The sequence below is a fragment of the Sceloporus occidentalis genome, unplaced genomic scaffold (assembly GCF_023333645.1).
Source record: "Sceloporus occidentalis isolate IW3139 unplaced genomic scaffold, rSceOcc1.0.p SCAF_20, whole genome shotgun sequence".
NCBI lineage: Eukaryota > Metazoa > Chordata > Lepidosauria > Squamata > Phrynosomatidae > Sceloporus > Sceloporus occidentalis.
Genome location: NW_028317000.1, coordinates 14826964 through 14838697, shown reverse-complemented (window position 1 = coordinate 14838697; position 11734 = coordinate 14826964). Strand labels below are relative to the sequence as shown.

General features: G+C 49.2%; 2 protein-coding genes across 5 annotated transcripts; one reads left to right on the top strand and one right to left on the bottom strand.

The window, feature by feature from the left end:
* The first annotated feature begins 629 nt into the window (after positions 1-629).
* Positions 630-5018, top strand: SNX15 (sorting nexin 15). Its single transcript, XM_089483182.1, has 8 exons — positions 630-797; positions 1673-1708; positions 2464-2584; positions 2718-2833; positions 2991-3207; positions 3301-3468; positions 4228-4455; positions 4720-5018. The coding sequence occupies exons 1-8, from the start codon at positions 699-701 to the stop codon at positions 4824-4826; spliced, it is 1092 nt and encodes a 363-aa protein (XP_089339308.1). The 5' UTR covers positions 630-698; the 3' UTR covers positions 4827-5018.
* Positions 4998-11307, bottom strand: LOC149302151 (uncharacterized). Of its 4 annotated transcripts, XR_016272122.1 has the most exons (4): positions 11102-11307; positions 8538-9543; positions 6867-7830; positions 4998-5522 (listed from the first exon to the last, which is right to left on the bottom strand). XR_016272122.1 is itself a non-coding variant. In XM_089483183.1 (3 exons), the coding sequence occupies exon 2, from the start codon at positions 9518-9520 to the stop codon at positions 8561-8563; it is 960 nt and encodes a 319-aa protein (XP_089339309.1). In that variant the 5' UTR covers positions 9521-9543; positions 11102-11307; the 3' UTR covers positions 6313-7830; positions 8538-8560. The 4 variants fall into 4 exon arrangements, 3 of the variants coding, with proteins under 3 accessions (XP_089339309.1, XP_089339310.1, XP_089339311.1); XM_089483183.1 differs by lacking the exon at positions 4998-5522 and having other exon boundaries at positions 6313-7830; XM_089483184.1 differs by lacking the exon at positions 4998-5522 and having other exon boundaries at positions 6313-6966.
* Between the last annotated feature and the right edge of the window lie 427 nt (positions 11308-11734).

The following is an 11734-nucleotide window of genomic DNA, read 5'->3' as shown; positions in this document are numbered from 1 at the left end:
CCCAAGCGCTGTATTTCAACTGGAAAGGTTGGGGTCGTCTTATACGCCAGAAAATAATAATATATTATTCTCTTAATAATTTATATAGACTATAAAATACATATATACACTGATAAATATATATATATATATATATATATATATATATATATATACACACATACACACACACATAATAATTATTAATGTATTATTTTTATTAATATGCTATAAATATACAGATATATACTGTGATATATATATATATATATAATTTTAATAATTCACTGTGATAAATATACAGTATATATATATATATATATATACACACACACACACACACACACACACACACCCTGGGATAAGGTTGCTATAAGTTGGAGAAACTACTTGAAGAGGCAGATACATGTATGTATATATATATATATATATATATATATATATATATATATATATATATATATATATACACACATACACACACACACACAGTGTGTGTGTGTATGTATATATATTTGCAATGAGAAGCGTGCACTTTGCAGAGGAGCCCTTACTCCTCCCAAACTCCGGGACTTGCACTTTGCAGACGCTCCCTGGCTCTGGGAGGCGAAGCAAGCAGCGAGGAGCGTGGCGCATGCGCCGTGGGCGACGAAGCCTGGGACGCTCCTGGTTCCCTGGCCCCGGATTTAAAGGGGCCGCGCCAGCTAAAAGGGCCGGGGATGTCCCGCCGCGCCAAGGAGGAATACCAGCGCTACTACTCCGTGACTGAGCCCCGCAGCCACCCCAAGGGACACACCGAGTACAAAGTCACTGCAAAGGTTAGCAAGGGAGAGCTGGAGGGGCTTGCAATGGAACCAGCAGAGGTGCCTCTGGGCATGTGCAGAGTCCCAAGGGTAAAGGATAAAGATTGCAATTGTTTAATGGGGATTGTGAATAAGCACAGACACACCAGTGCCTCTAGGCATGTGCAGAGTCCCAAGAGTAAAGAATAGAGAGAGGGGGGTCAAAACAATTGATTAATGGAGGTTATGAATAAGGAGAGATGCACCAGTGCCTCTGGGCATGTGCAGAGTCCTAAGCATAAAGAATAAGGAGAGAGGTCATAGCAGTTGATTAATGGAGTGCTTTAGCAGATCTAAACCCATGTCTCTGGGCATGTGCAGAGTCCTAGCCATATGAGATTAAATGAGTGGCAGTGGGTCTGTGAAGCATGCCAATAATAAGGGAAGCAAACCAGTGTGTCTAGGCATGTGCAGAGTGGACCCAGTGAAATGGGAGAGAGGTAACAATGGTGGGTTGGCAGAGCATGTGGATAAGCATGGACGAAGCTGTGCCTCTGGGCATGTGCAGAGTCCCAAACGTATGGGATGGGGATGATTGTGGCGAAGGGTTTATGGAGGGTGCCAATGCAAAGAAAGGAGCACATGCCTCTGGGCATGTGCAGAGAGACCTGATGGCATGTGGTACAGTGAGTGGAAGTGAGTTTGCAAAGGATGTCAGTCAGTGGGAATCAAAGGGGTGCCTCTGGGCATGTGCAGAGTCCCAGGGATGTGACAGTGCTGGGTTAATGGAGCATGTGATTATACACATCCTGACTACATTAAAATACATTGCAACAAATGGATTTGTATGGGGTTATTTGTGGGGGAAATCTCATTTTTGTAACATTTCCCATTTCCTTCTTCCTTTGCAGTTTGTCTCCAAGGCGAATCCGGAAGATGTCAAGGAGGTATGGCTTGGATGGAAGATGGGACAATGATGTGGCATGCCTTGAGGGCAAGGAGCAATGTAGGGCCTTCCACATATTCCTGGACTACAACTCCCATCATCCCCAGCCAGCGCAGTCAATGGCAAGACTATTGCAGTCCAACCTGGAGGGCAGACATTGTGCCAGCCTCCTGTGGTCCCCATCAACGGCTGCGTCTGCACTGCGGAATTAATGCACTTTGGCGCCACTTTCATTTAATTCTGGAATTCGGAGCATTGCGAGATATTTAATAATAATAATAATAATAATAATAATAATACCACACCATTATATATAATGGGACTTGAGCATCCACAGATTTTGGTATCCACAGATGTCCTGGAACCAAACCCAAGCAGATACCGGGGCCCCACTGTAATAACAATGATAATCATATTAATCATCATAATATCCTATTTCATATATTGGAACCTGAGCATCCATGGGGAATCCTGGAACCAAACCCCAGCGGATAACAAAGTCCCAGAGTTCCATAGCATGGAGCCAGGGCAGTAAAAGCGGTGTCAAACTGCATTATATCTGCAGCGTAGATGCAGCCTGACTCAGTCCTGGGAGAAGTAGTCCAGATTTGTAGGCTGGGAGTGGGCAGCTTTCAAAGGACGGGGATCCATCCCTGCTGTGTTTAGGGGTCCTTTTGCTCTTGTTATGTTGAAAGGGACCCCCGGCTATGGACCCTTACTACACCTTTACTCTCTTGCCTCTTTTTCTGCCTGCAGCTCGTGGTTTGGAAACGCTACAGCGACTTCAAGAAGCTGCATTCGGACCTGGCTTACACACACCGGAACCTCTTCCGACGCATGGAGGAATTCCCTTCCTTCCCGAAGGCCCAAGTCTTTGGTGAGGGGTGCCATTGGGGTCGGGTGCCTTGTGGTGCCATTGCTCCAAAATCATAGCATTGGAAGGCACCTCTAGGGCTGAAGCACCTCCATGCGCAGTTTGACATGTGCCTGGTGTTTTTATTTCTCGGCAGGCCGCTTCGAACCCGAGGTGATCGAGGAGCGGCGCAAAGCGGCGGAGGTCATGCTACGCTTCACGGTGCACATTCCTGCTCTGAACAACAGTCCTCAGCTTAAGGAATTCTTTCGGGTATTTGGTTTGGGGACGCGGTGGGATGGTGGCGGCGCAAAGGGAAGAGGCGCTGGGTCATACTTAAAGTATGCTTAAAGTGGTGTCAACCTGCATTAATTCTGCAATGTAGATGTGACCTGCATCTCTCATGCTGCTATGGCTTCCTTCCTTGTAGGGTGGGGAAGGACAGAGACCCTCGGAAAGCTACGCTGACCTGCCGTCCCTGCCTCCGCCTTTGCTCCCTGTTCCGTCAGAAGCTGTGGAAGCCGGCGAGGACGCTCTGGGGTCTGTCTCTGGGCAGGAGTTCCTGGATATGAAGCAGGACCAGACTGAAATGATGGAGGCAGCGGGCCAGGAGTGGGATGGACTACTGCCTGAAACAGATGAGAGAGGTATGGCTTCCATGGCTTTCTGTTGCTCGGGTTTTAAAACAAGGGGATGTATGTGTATGTGAAAAATCCTGTTGACCTCCCTCTCCGTCACAGGGGAGCATCCCTCTTTGCCTGTCAAGTGTGATGACGAAACCTTCGATGCCCTCTTTGCCTTCGGCGGGGAAGAGGAGAAGGGAGAAGAGGAGCATGAGGTGGGATCGCCCACACGCTGCCTCTTGTCGGTCCAGGAGCTGGCACTCTTTGACCCCTTCTCCAAGGAAGGTAAGCACCATGATTGCCACTTCACCAGATAAGGGAAGCCGACAACCCACACTGAAACGTGGGCTGTATCCGCATCGGCGCAGAGTATTCTGCCCCTGTAGCTGCCCTGACATAGGACTTTACCACACGCAGGGCTTACTGTGAATAAATAGCCATGCAAACATTAAAAAAGCACGATTGGGGTTCATGTGCCCATGTGCTTCTCCCATCAGCGAATGGTCATGTCCCACTCACTTCTTCCATGACCAAAGCGTCATGGAGTGCATAACGGAAGATCCCATTATTACCAAAGGGCGGCTCCAAGGACGCTTTGGTCATGGAAGGCGCGTCCGTGACAGTTCACTGATGGGAAAAGCGCACAGGCCTGAACCCCGATTGCGCCTTTTAAACAACTTATGATGTCTGCATGGCGATTTATTCATGGTAAACCCCCCCCCCCCCCCATGTATGTTTAAAGTCCCTACTCTTGTTCCCTTGCTTACTTTGTTTTTATTGTATACCAGAGATATTTTAATTATGTAATGCTGTGGTTGTTTTGGATTGTACACCTCTTGGCAGGTTTTTATTTCCTCATTTTATTTGACCCTTGCTATGTAAAGCGCTATGCAAAACTTTACAGCGCTCTATAAATAATTGTTAATAATAATAATAATAATAATATGACTTTTTATTTGGCCCATACATACAGGGCCCTGGAGTTATTTTTCACGAGCGTGAAACAGTGGTTTTCCCATTGGGCTTCTTTTCATTGTCACTTAGACTCGGATGTTGCCACCCGTTCTCACGGTGAAGAGCTGGCCGGCCTTTCCGTTTCGGATCACGGACCGGAACCATCCCTGGAAACGGTTGAATCGGACCCCGGCGGGTATCTTCGCCTGGCCACCGAACGCATCCGGAAAGCCTTGGAAAGCGAAGTGGCCCAGGACTACAAGGAGGCTTTCTGTGGCTACCGCAGCGGAGTTGACTTACTCCTCCAGGGAATGCAAGGTAAGCAAAGGTTGCTCCTTTGGCTTCCTGGCATCTCATCCACACTGCAGAATTAATGCAGTTTGACACCGCATTTCCCCCCATTTTTATTTATTACTAAGTGTTCCAAATGCATCACTACATGAAGCTTTTATGTGTGTTTGTTGTAACTGTCTCTTTTGTCATCTGCCTTGAGTCCTAGTTTGGGTGAAAGGCAGGATATAAATAAAGGGATGGATGGAATCAAAGTCACAACATGGGCTTGTAATACCTTTTTGCCTTCAGGGGACCCAAACATGGCTCGCCGGGAAGCAGTTAAGAAAAAGACGGCCGAGTACCTACAGAGAGCGGAGGAAATTTTCCAACAGCACCTGAAGCATCTTCAGTTGTGAGCCGGGGGTCCTCTCCTGCAACCACACTTGTGGGTCTGTGCCATCTCCAAATGGAGCAACCCTTCCTCCATTTCCCCACCCTTCCTTCCTTGTTTCAGCCGGCTGGATTGCCTTCCCATTGTCCTCCCCTGTGTCCACACTTTTGCCGGCTATTTGCTCTTAACCCTCTAAAATACACATTTGTAAATCTCCTTTCCACTGCATTGGTCTTTATGCCTTGCATTTATTTCCTTGCATGGTGCAAATGGATTTTCCATTTTCCTCTATGGTTCTTCTCAAAATGGCGCCAGGATGTCACTTCATTTTACTCTCTGTCACCATTTTGAGAGGGACCGCAAAGGAAAATGGAGGTATTTGAAGAAGTATGAGTTTCTGTGCATTTGGCGAGCGCTTTTGGCATGTTTTGGGAGTGAAAGATTGTCCGAACGTTGGGAGATTGGGGGACTGGTGGTCACAAAAGAGAAGAGCGGAGCCACAATTTGCCCACTCTCTCGTCCCATCTTCCACAGTCCAGAAAAACAAGGGGGATATTGGGGAAAGACGTTGGTTGTTCCCGGAGGACGCCCAGAGTAGATCCGTGGTCTCTTCCACTGGCCGGCAGAGGGGCTGCAATGATGGCACTGCGTTGTTTCGGGTCAGCTTTGTCTCCTTTGCAAGGTGGCATCCGAAAACCCCTTTTCCTCCTTCCAGAAACAGCTGTCCACAGAAAAAGAGAATCGGCGGAAGGGGGGAAAGGGGAAGAAAGAGGGTTACAAAGCGTCACAGGCCTGGCGCGGGTTGTGCGTCGCTAGCCATCCCCAAGTAAAGCTCCGCAAAAGGGACCAAAAATCTGCAATTTGCACGGCACTCACTATTGCAAAAGTGCCCAAACCTTCTGAGCCGGGAATGGAGTTAGGGTCGGTGGCCAAAACAAAGGGCCCATCCGCATTTGCTGGGATACTCTGGGCTGCCCCTGGCCCCAAATTCCAACCCTTACCTTCTCTGGGTTTTTGTCGGATGATCCCTGCTGCGGGTGCAAGTCACGCTTGCAAAACAAGGCTTGAACCCGCAGAGCAACTCAATAGGGACCACTTGGGAAGGGAACCAGAACCACGTTTTGCTCTGGGTTGTCTAGAAAAACCAGAGCAAAACCCCAAATCGGTTCCAGGGATTGTGCAAACGTCCCGGACCGGATTCAGTAATGCAAGCAGTATGCAACGAACCCAGGGGAATTCAAGATTTCTAGGTAACGGAGGCAAGCCCAAAAAGAGAGGAAAAGAGCGAGCGAGAGGCGAGGAGACAGTGCGTTTTTCGCAGAGCGGAGGGAAGAAAGGAAGCCAACAGAGACGGGAACACGCTCTAAAATGTCAGGAGATGGGTATCTTGAAGCAAACGGATGTGGTCAGTTTTCCGCATGCAGAAAGAGGGCCAGAGAAGGCGGAGGCAAAGTCGGTTCGGGGCAAGGAAGGGAGGGCATCCGAGAGTTCAAGCGACACTGGTTTTGAGGACGAGACGCACGCGAGAGGTTCTCTGTGAAAGCCATTTAATTGTCAACATTTATAAAAATAAAACAAAACGGCGAACAAGTTGCCGCCACGAGACCAAACTCTGAACCAGTTATACAAAGGTGAAATTTTAAAAAAGAAAAAGGAAATATTACCAAGGGAATATACAGCAAAGCAAAGGAAGCTTTCTGGTTACGGCTCCCGCTGCGAGGGATTGGCACACGACGACACGGAGCAAGCAAAGAATTGGCTGGCGGAACGTAGTGTGGCTTGGCGCAAGGAAAGAGTTCGGGGGAAGAGGAAAAAACGGACGCGTTTCTACGAGAGCGCAACCGTCTTCGGACCGTCCCACGGGTTTGCAAGGAAGGGGTGGCGTGGCGAGGCGAGGCGAGGCGAAGGCTCTTCGAAGCAGGTTTGTGTTTGACGGCAACGACCGAATGGGAAAGATGGGGAAACGACGACGACAACCAAGGCAAGAGGGAAGGAGGAGAAAGGCAAGGGGATGAGAGAAAGGGGGAAAGGGTGGCCGAACCCAAAAAAAGGCATCATCACCAACCTTGGAAAGGAGCTGGAGTGAAAAGTCAGTGGAAGTTAAGAGTGTGATCGGCCTCAGAGACACCATTGCGGCACCGCCTGGACGGATCCTGCAAAGAAATCTACACAATTTAAGTGTGCACTTTTAGAGACACATATACACGCACTTTCACGCTGCAGTTTTAAAGGCTTTGCGCATTTCTCTGTTTATGCGCATCAAAATCCGCATGCTTGATCACAGAGCTACCAAACTAACTGGACAACGGCTAAGTTGAGTCCCTTTTTTGGTGTACAAACTCTGGGTGGTTTTGGACTTCGTTTCCCAGATTCCTTAACCATCTTGACCAGCGGCCTGGGATTCTGGGAACCAAAGTCCGAAGCACCTGGAAGGCCAGAATTTGGGAACCATTGGCGTACACTAATTTTTTACCAGCCAAACATTTGTTCCACTCAAAGACAAACCGAAAATTATCAAAGCCCACTTTGGGGTAAATTTCATAGTATATACATACGCACACATATACACACGCACACATACACATACCAACAGGCTAAAGACAGCACCTTGTGAGTACATACACAATATACACAAACGCACACGCACGCACAGAAGCAAGAAAAGATACCATTTGGGATCTCAGCTGGAATTCACTATCACAGGTACTTAAGTTGTGCATCCATAGCTGACTTGTATTCATGGTCCCTATATATTCACAATTGTGGCGCTACCATCCCAAGTACCCCCAATCCTGCTTCGCCGGGCATCAGATGCTGTGAGCAACGGAGGTCTGTTTTCCTGCCGGTCGGGGTGCGGCATACTAAAGCAATAAATAAATAGGTTTCCACTCCAAAAATTTCTGAAGTGACCATCGGAAGAAGGATCCGCGGTTGCAATCCTTCCTTGCGCAGAGGATTGCTGGTAGGAGAGAGATGGAAAGCATCAGTACACTGAGCCCTTTGCATCCGCTGGGGTTTGGTTCCAAAATCTGCGGACACACAAGACCCATTATATACAACGGTGCGGTAAAATGGAGTCCCTTATATCAAACGGCAAAATCATATATACTTATACAGTCGGCCCTCTTTATCCGCGGATTGAAAATATTTCCCAAAAAGTCTAAATTCCAAATAGCAAACCTTGGGACACTGTGCCATTATATTTAATAGGACTCGAGCATCTACAGATTCTGTTATCCACAGGGGGGTCCTGGAACCAAACCCCAGTGGATAACAAGGGCCGACTGTACTGTATATACTCATGTACTACTACTAAATGCATACTAATACACGAGGTTGACTGAGTTGAGTATATATGGTACTTAAAAAATATTTTCAATGCATGGGCGCAGAATCCGTGGGTACAGAAAGCGGACTGTATGCTTCACCCCGATCAATAGACCTCAATTACTCGCAGCATGCCCAAAAACAGGATTGGGGAAGGTGAGCTACTTCGGAGACGTAAGTAAACCGTTCATGCAGCTGATCCCAGCCCTTGTGTGCAAGCACACAGGTGTGGACACAATGAAGACCCAACCTACTGACTCTTAGTGGGTCCTTTCCCCCCCAGCAATGTGCGGCAGAGAGAGTTGATACATCTGAAGCCCTCCTCTCCAGAATATTCACCCCTTCGCCATTCCCAAAACCCACATAAACATATACGCCACCATGCAACCAACACTCTCTTGACACTTACTGCTGAAGAGGTTTGCAGCCAACTCAGAACGTTTGCGCATATTGGGCAGCGTAGGCGCTTGCGTACCTCTCGTAATACTCTGCCACATTATAGGCAGTACCTATGCTGTACTGGGAGTACGTGGCTGCCGCAGCAGCTGCAGCTGCATAACCCGGCTGACTGTAGGCTTGGCTATAGGTTTGGTTGGCTGCGGCGGTAGCAGCTGCAGCGGCTGCAGCCGCAGCAGCCGCCGCATAGGGGTCAGCATACTGGGCGACAACGGCTGTAGGGGTGGCAGTCCGTCTGCCCACGGGGCTTCTCTCCCTATAAGCGGCCGGGGGAGGCGGAGGCGGCAATGCCCGGTCGTAGGCCGCCCGGGCGCGGTCGTAGAGCTCGTAGGAGTACCGGTCGCAGTATTCTCTGTCATACCAAGCCCGAGGGCAGTAGGGCGTGTAGGCCGGGGACGGCGTGGCGATCCGTCCGCGGGAGAAGTAGTAGCTGGCCGCCGTGGGAGCTGGGGTGGCCACAGCCGCCCCCTTCGCGGCCCGGAGGGAGCTGTTGCTCTTGGAGAGCGTGACAAAGATTTTCTGGTCCTCCAAGGGCGTGTCGTTCAGGTTCAAGATGGCATCCATAGCCTCCCGCTCCTTGGCCATGTGGACGAAGGCGTAGTTCTTCACGATGTCGCACTCCACCACTTTGCCGAAGCGCTCGAAAAGCTGCCGGATCTGGGAGGTGGTGGCCTTGGCGGAGACGTTGCCCACATAGATCTTGGTGGCGTTGCGGATCTTGGAGGTGGCGTACTCCACCGTCAGGTGGGCGCCGTAGAACTCACTCTTGTGGAGGGCGCTGATGGCCTGGTGGGCCTCGTCCTCTTTCTCCATGTGGACGAAGGCGAAGTTCTTCAGGATGTCGCACTCGTTCACCTGGCCGTATTGCTCGAAGAGCTTGCGCAGTTCCTCCGCCATGACCACAGGCGACAGGCCCCCGACAAAGATCTTCACCATGGTGACCCCAGGGGGGCTTCCCCCTATGCCGCGGAAAAGGGGAAGGAAGGAAAGAGGTGAAGAACGAGAAAATCAGACTCAACCAACTCCTTTCCAGCACCCATTTCTCACCCAATTGCATCTTGGACCTGAAGAATGTGCCAGTTTGTGCCAGGACCCATTAATAATAATAATAATTTTACAGTATAAAACAATTAAAATCAGATTAAAATAATCATAACCGGGTCAGGGCATTTGGGGCAAACACTGGGCAATCCATCCATGTCTGTGGAGGTGGCTTCTATATTGGATTCTCGTATTGCATTTTAATATATTACATCCAAGAAGTTATATTCTGCACTGAAGTAGTTATTAACGTTTTATTCATGCATATCAATGGCACTATATAAATAAATGATATTAATAATAATAATAATAATAATAACAATTCTCCAATGCACATCAGGCATGTCTTACGCGCATTGGGTGCTTCTGATGCACACTGAGCATTTCTGTTGCGCCTCTGCATTTCCTAGCCTTCGCATGGCGGCCAAGTGTCCTCTTTTACAGAAGCCTGTCCTCTTTTTGACAGCGTCCTCTGATCCGAAGCCTATCCCAGTTAACATATAAAAAACCCATTGGAGGAGAACTGGATCCTTGGATGTTGCCCATCATCCACAGTACACCCGGAGTCACCTGGTCCCAAGTCTTCTCCATTCGGGTGAGATGCATTTTGGAAGGGGGATAATGGGATTTGTTATTGTACTTTATTGTGTTATATGTTTTTATGATGTAAGCTGCCTCGATCTCAATGAAGAGGCGAGATAGAAATAATAATAATAATGATAATAATTGTTATTATTATCTTCTCTTGTTACGGGGTTTTCAAGTTGTTTCCGACTTACGGTGACCGTAAGGTATCCTGGGGTTGCCATTGCCGGCCTTTGAGGCCGAGAGAGTGCGACTCACCCAAGGGCAACCAATGGATGTCATGGCTGAGCTGGGATTTGAACCCTGGTCTCCAGAGTTCCAGTCCAGCGCTCAAACCACAAATCCACATTGACTCTTTTGCACATCGACCCTATAGAAATTAGGCCGCCTGGCACTGCTTGGACCGACGCGGCACTGTCCTACACGGTTTTGGGATGCGTAGTTTTGGGCTCTTGGGCAGAGCGACGGCAAAAGGCCTTGCAAAACTACAGATCCCAAGGTTGCATAGGCTGGAGCCCTTCAAAAGAGCCAAACTGCATCATTTTGACAGTGCAGATGCACCAATGGATGCATGTCTTTAAAGGCAGGTACCATTTTCCAGCAGATGCAAATCTTTTCTTATGTGTGTTTATGGGGGGGGGGGGTAAAGGGATGCTCTGCTTTGGGGTGCTGTCTAAGGGGGCACCCAAAATGGAGGGCAAGAGAGGCACCCCCCAAAAAAAAGCCCCACTATATGACCCCCCCACACACACACATTTCCCCTTGCATTGCCTAAGCAAGTGACCCATTGCAAAGGCGGAGAGGATGAGTTTTGGACCACTGAGGACCCCCCCCATTTCTTTTACTTGGGGGGCAGCCAGGGAAGGGAAGGGATCCCCCCGATGCACTCACCGACAGACGTTCCCTCCGGCTGCTTCTCTCCTCTTTAAATGGCAAAATATCGCCCAATTTTGCAGAACTGCAATGTTTGCAAAACTGTGCAAAAGGGGCAGAGATGGGAGACTGCAATGCAAAAGAAAGATGCAATGTAACTGGATGCAATGCAAAAGGCCCCCTCTTTGCCTCAATCCAGGCGAGGCTGCCTAGGACTGCGCCATGATGGCCTTCGTTGGGATCACGTGATCAAAAAAGGGGGGTCCAGACCCCCCTCCCCCACCCCTGGTGCTACATCTCCCAATGAAGGGAAGGAGAAGGAGTCAAGGGGACCCACCTCTGCATGGACCCCTGACACGCATCCCTATTTTGTGCCCCTGCACGCCTTTTGCACGTGTGAATGCACCCAAGTTTGCATTTTCTCCTGGCCCAAGGCTGCAGGACCCATCCCACTCCAAGGGGGAGGATTAGGAAGGGAAGAGGAAGGCTGAAAAGGGGGTCCTTGTCTCCCTCCTCTTAGGACCCCCATTCTTCTTGTCTCCAAAGTGAGTGCACTTAGGATGGAGACCCAGGTTCAACTTGGAGGGGGGGTGAATGGGAGCCCCCAGGACACGTGTTGGCTTCCATGGGTGCAAACCTCCAGCTGCATCT

Bases quoted from the DNA above. Each gene is read 5' to 3' on its own strand.
- SNX15 (XM_089483182.1), top strand. From the start codon at position 699: ATGTCCCGCCGCGCCAAGGAGGAATACCAGCGCTACTACTCCGTGACT. The intron at 3,469-4,227 runs GTAAGCACCATG...ATTGTCACTTAG, and splicing joins TGACCCCTTCTCCAAGGAAG to ACTCGGATGTTGCCACCCGT. The intron at 4,456-4,719 runs GTAAGCAAAGGT...TTTTGCCTTCAG, and splicing joins ACTCCTCCAGGGAATGCAAG to GGGACCCAAACATGGCTCGC.
- LOC149302151 (XM_089483183.1), bottom strand. From the start codon at position 9,520: ATGGTGAAGATCTTTGTCGGGGGCCTGTCGCCTGTGGTCATGGCGGAG.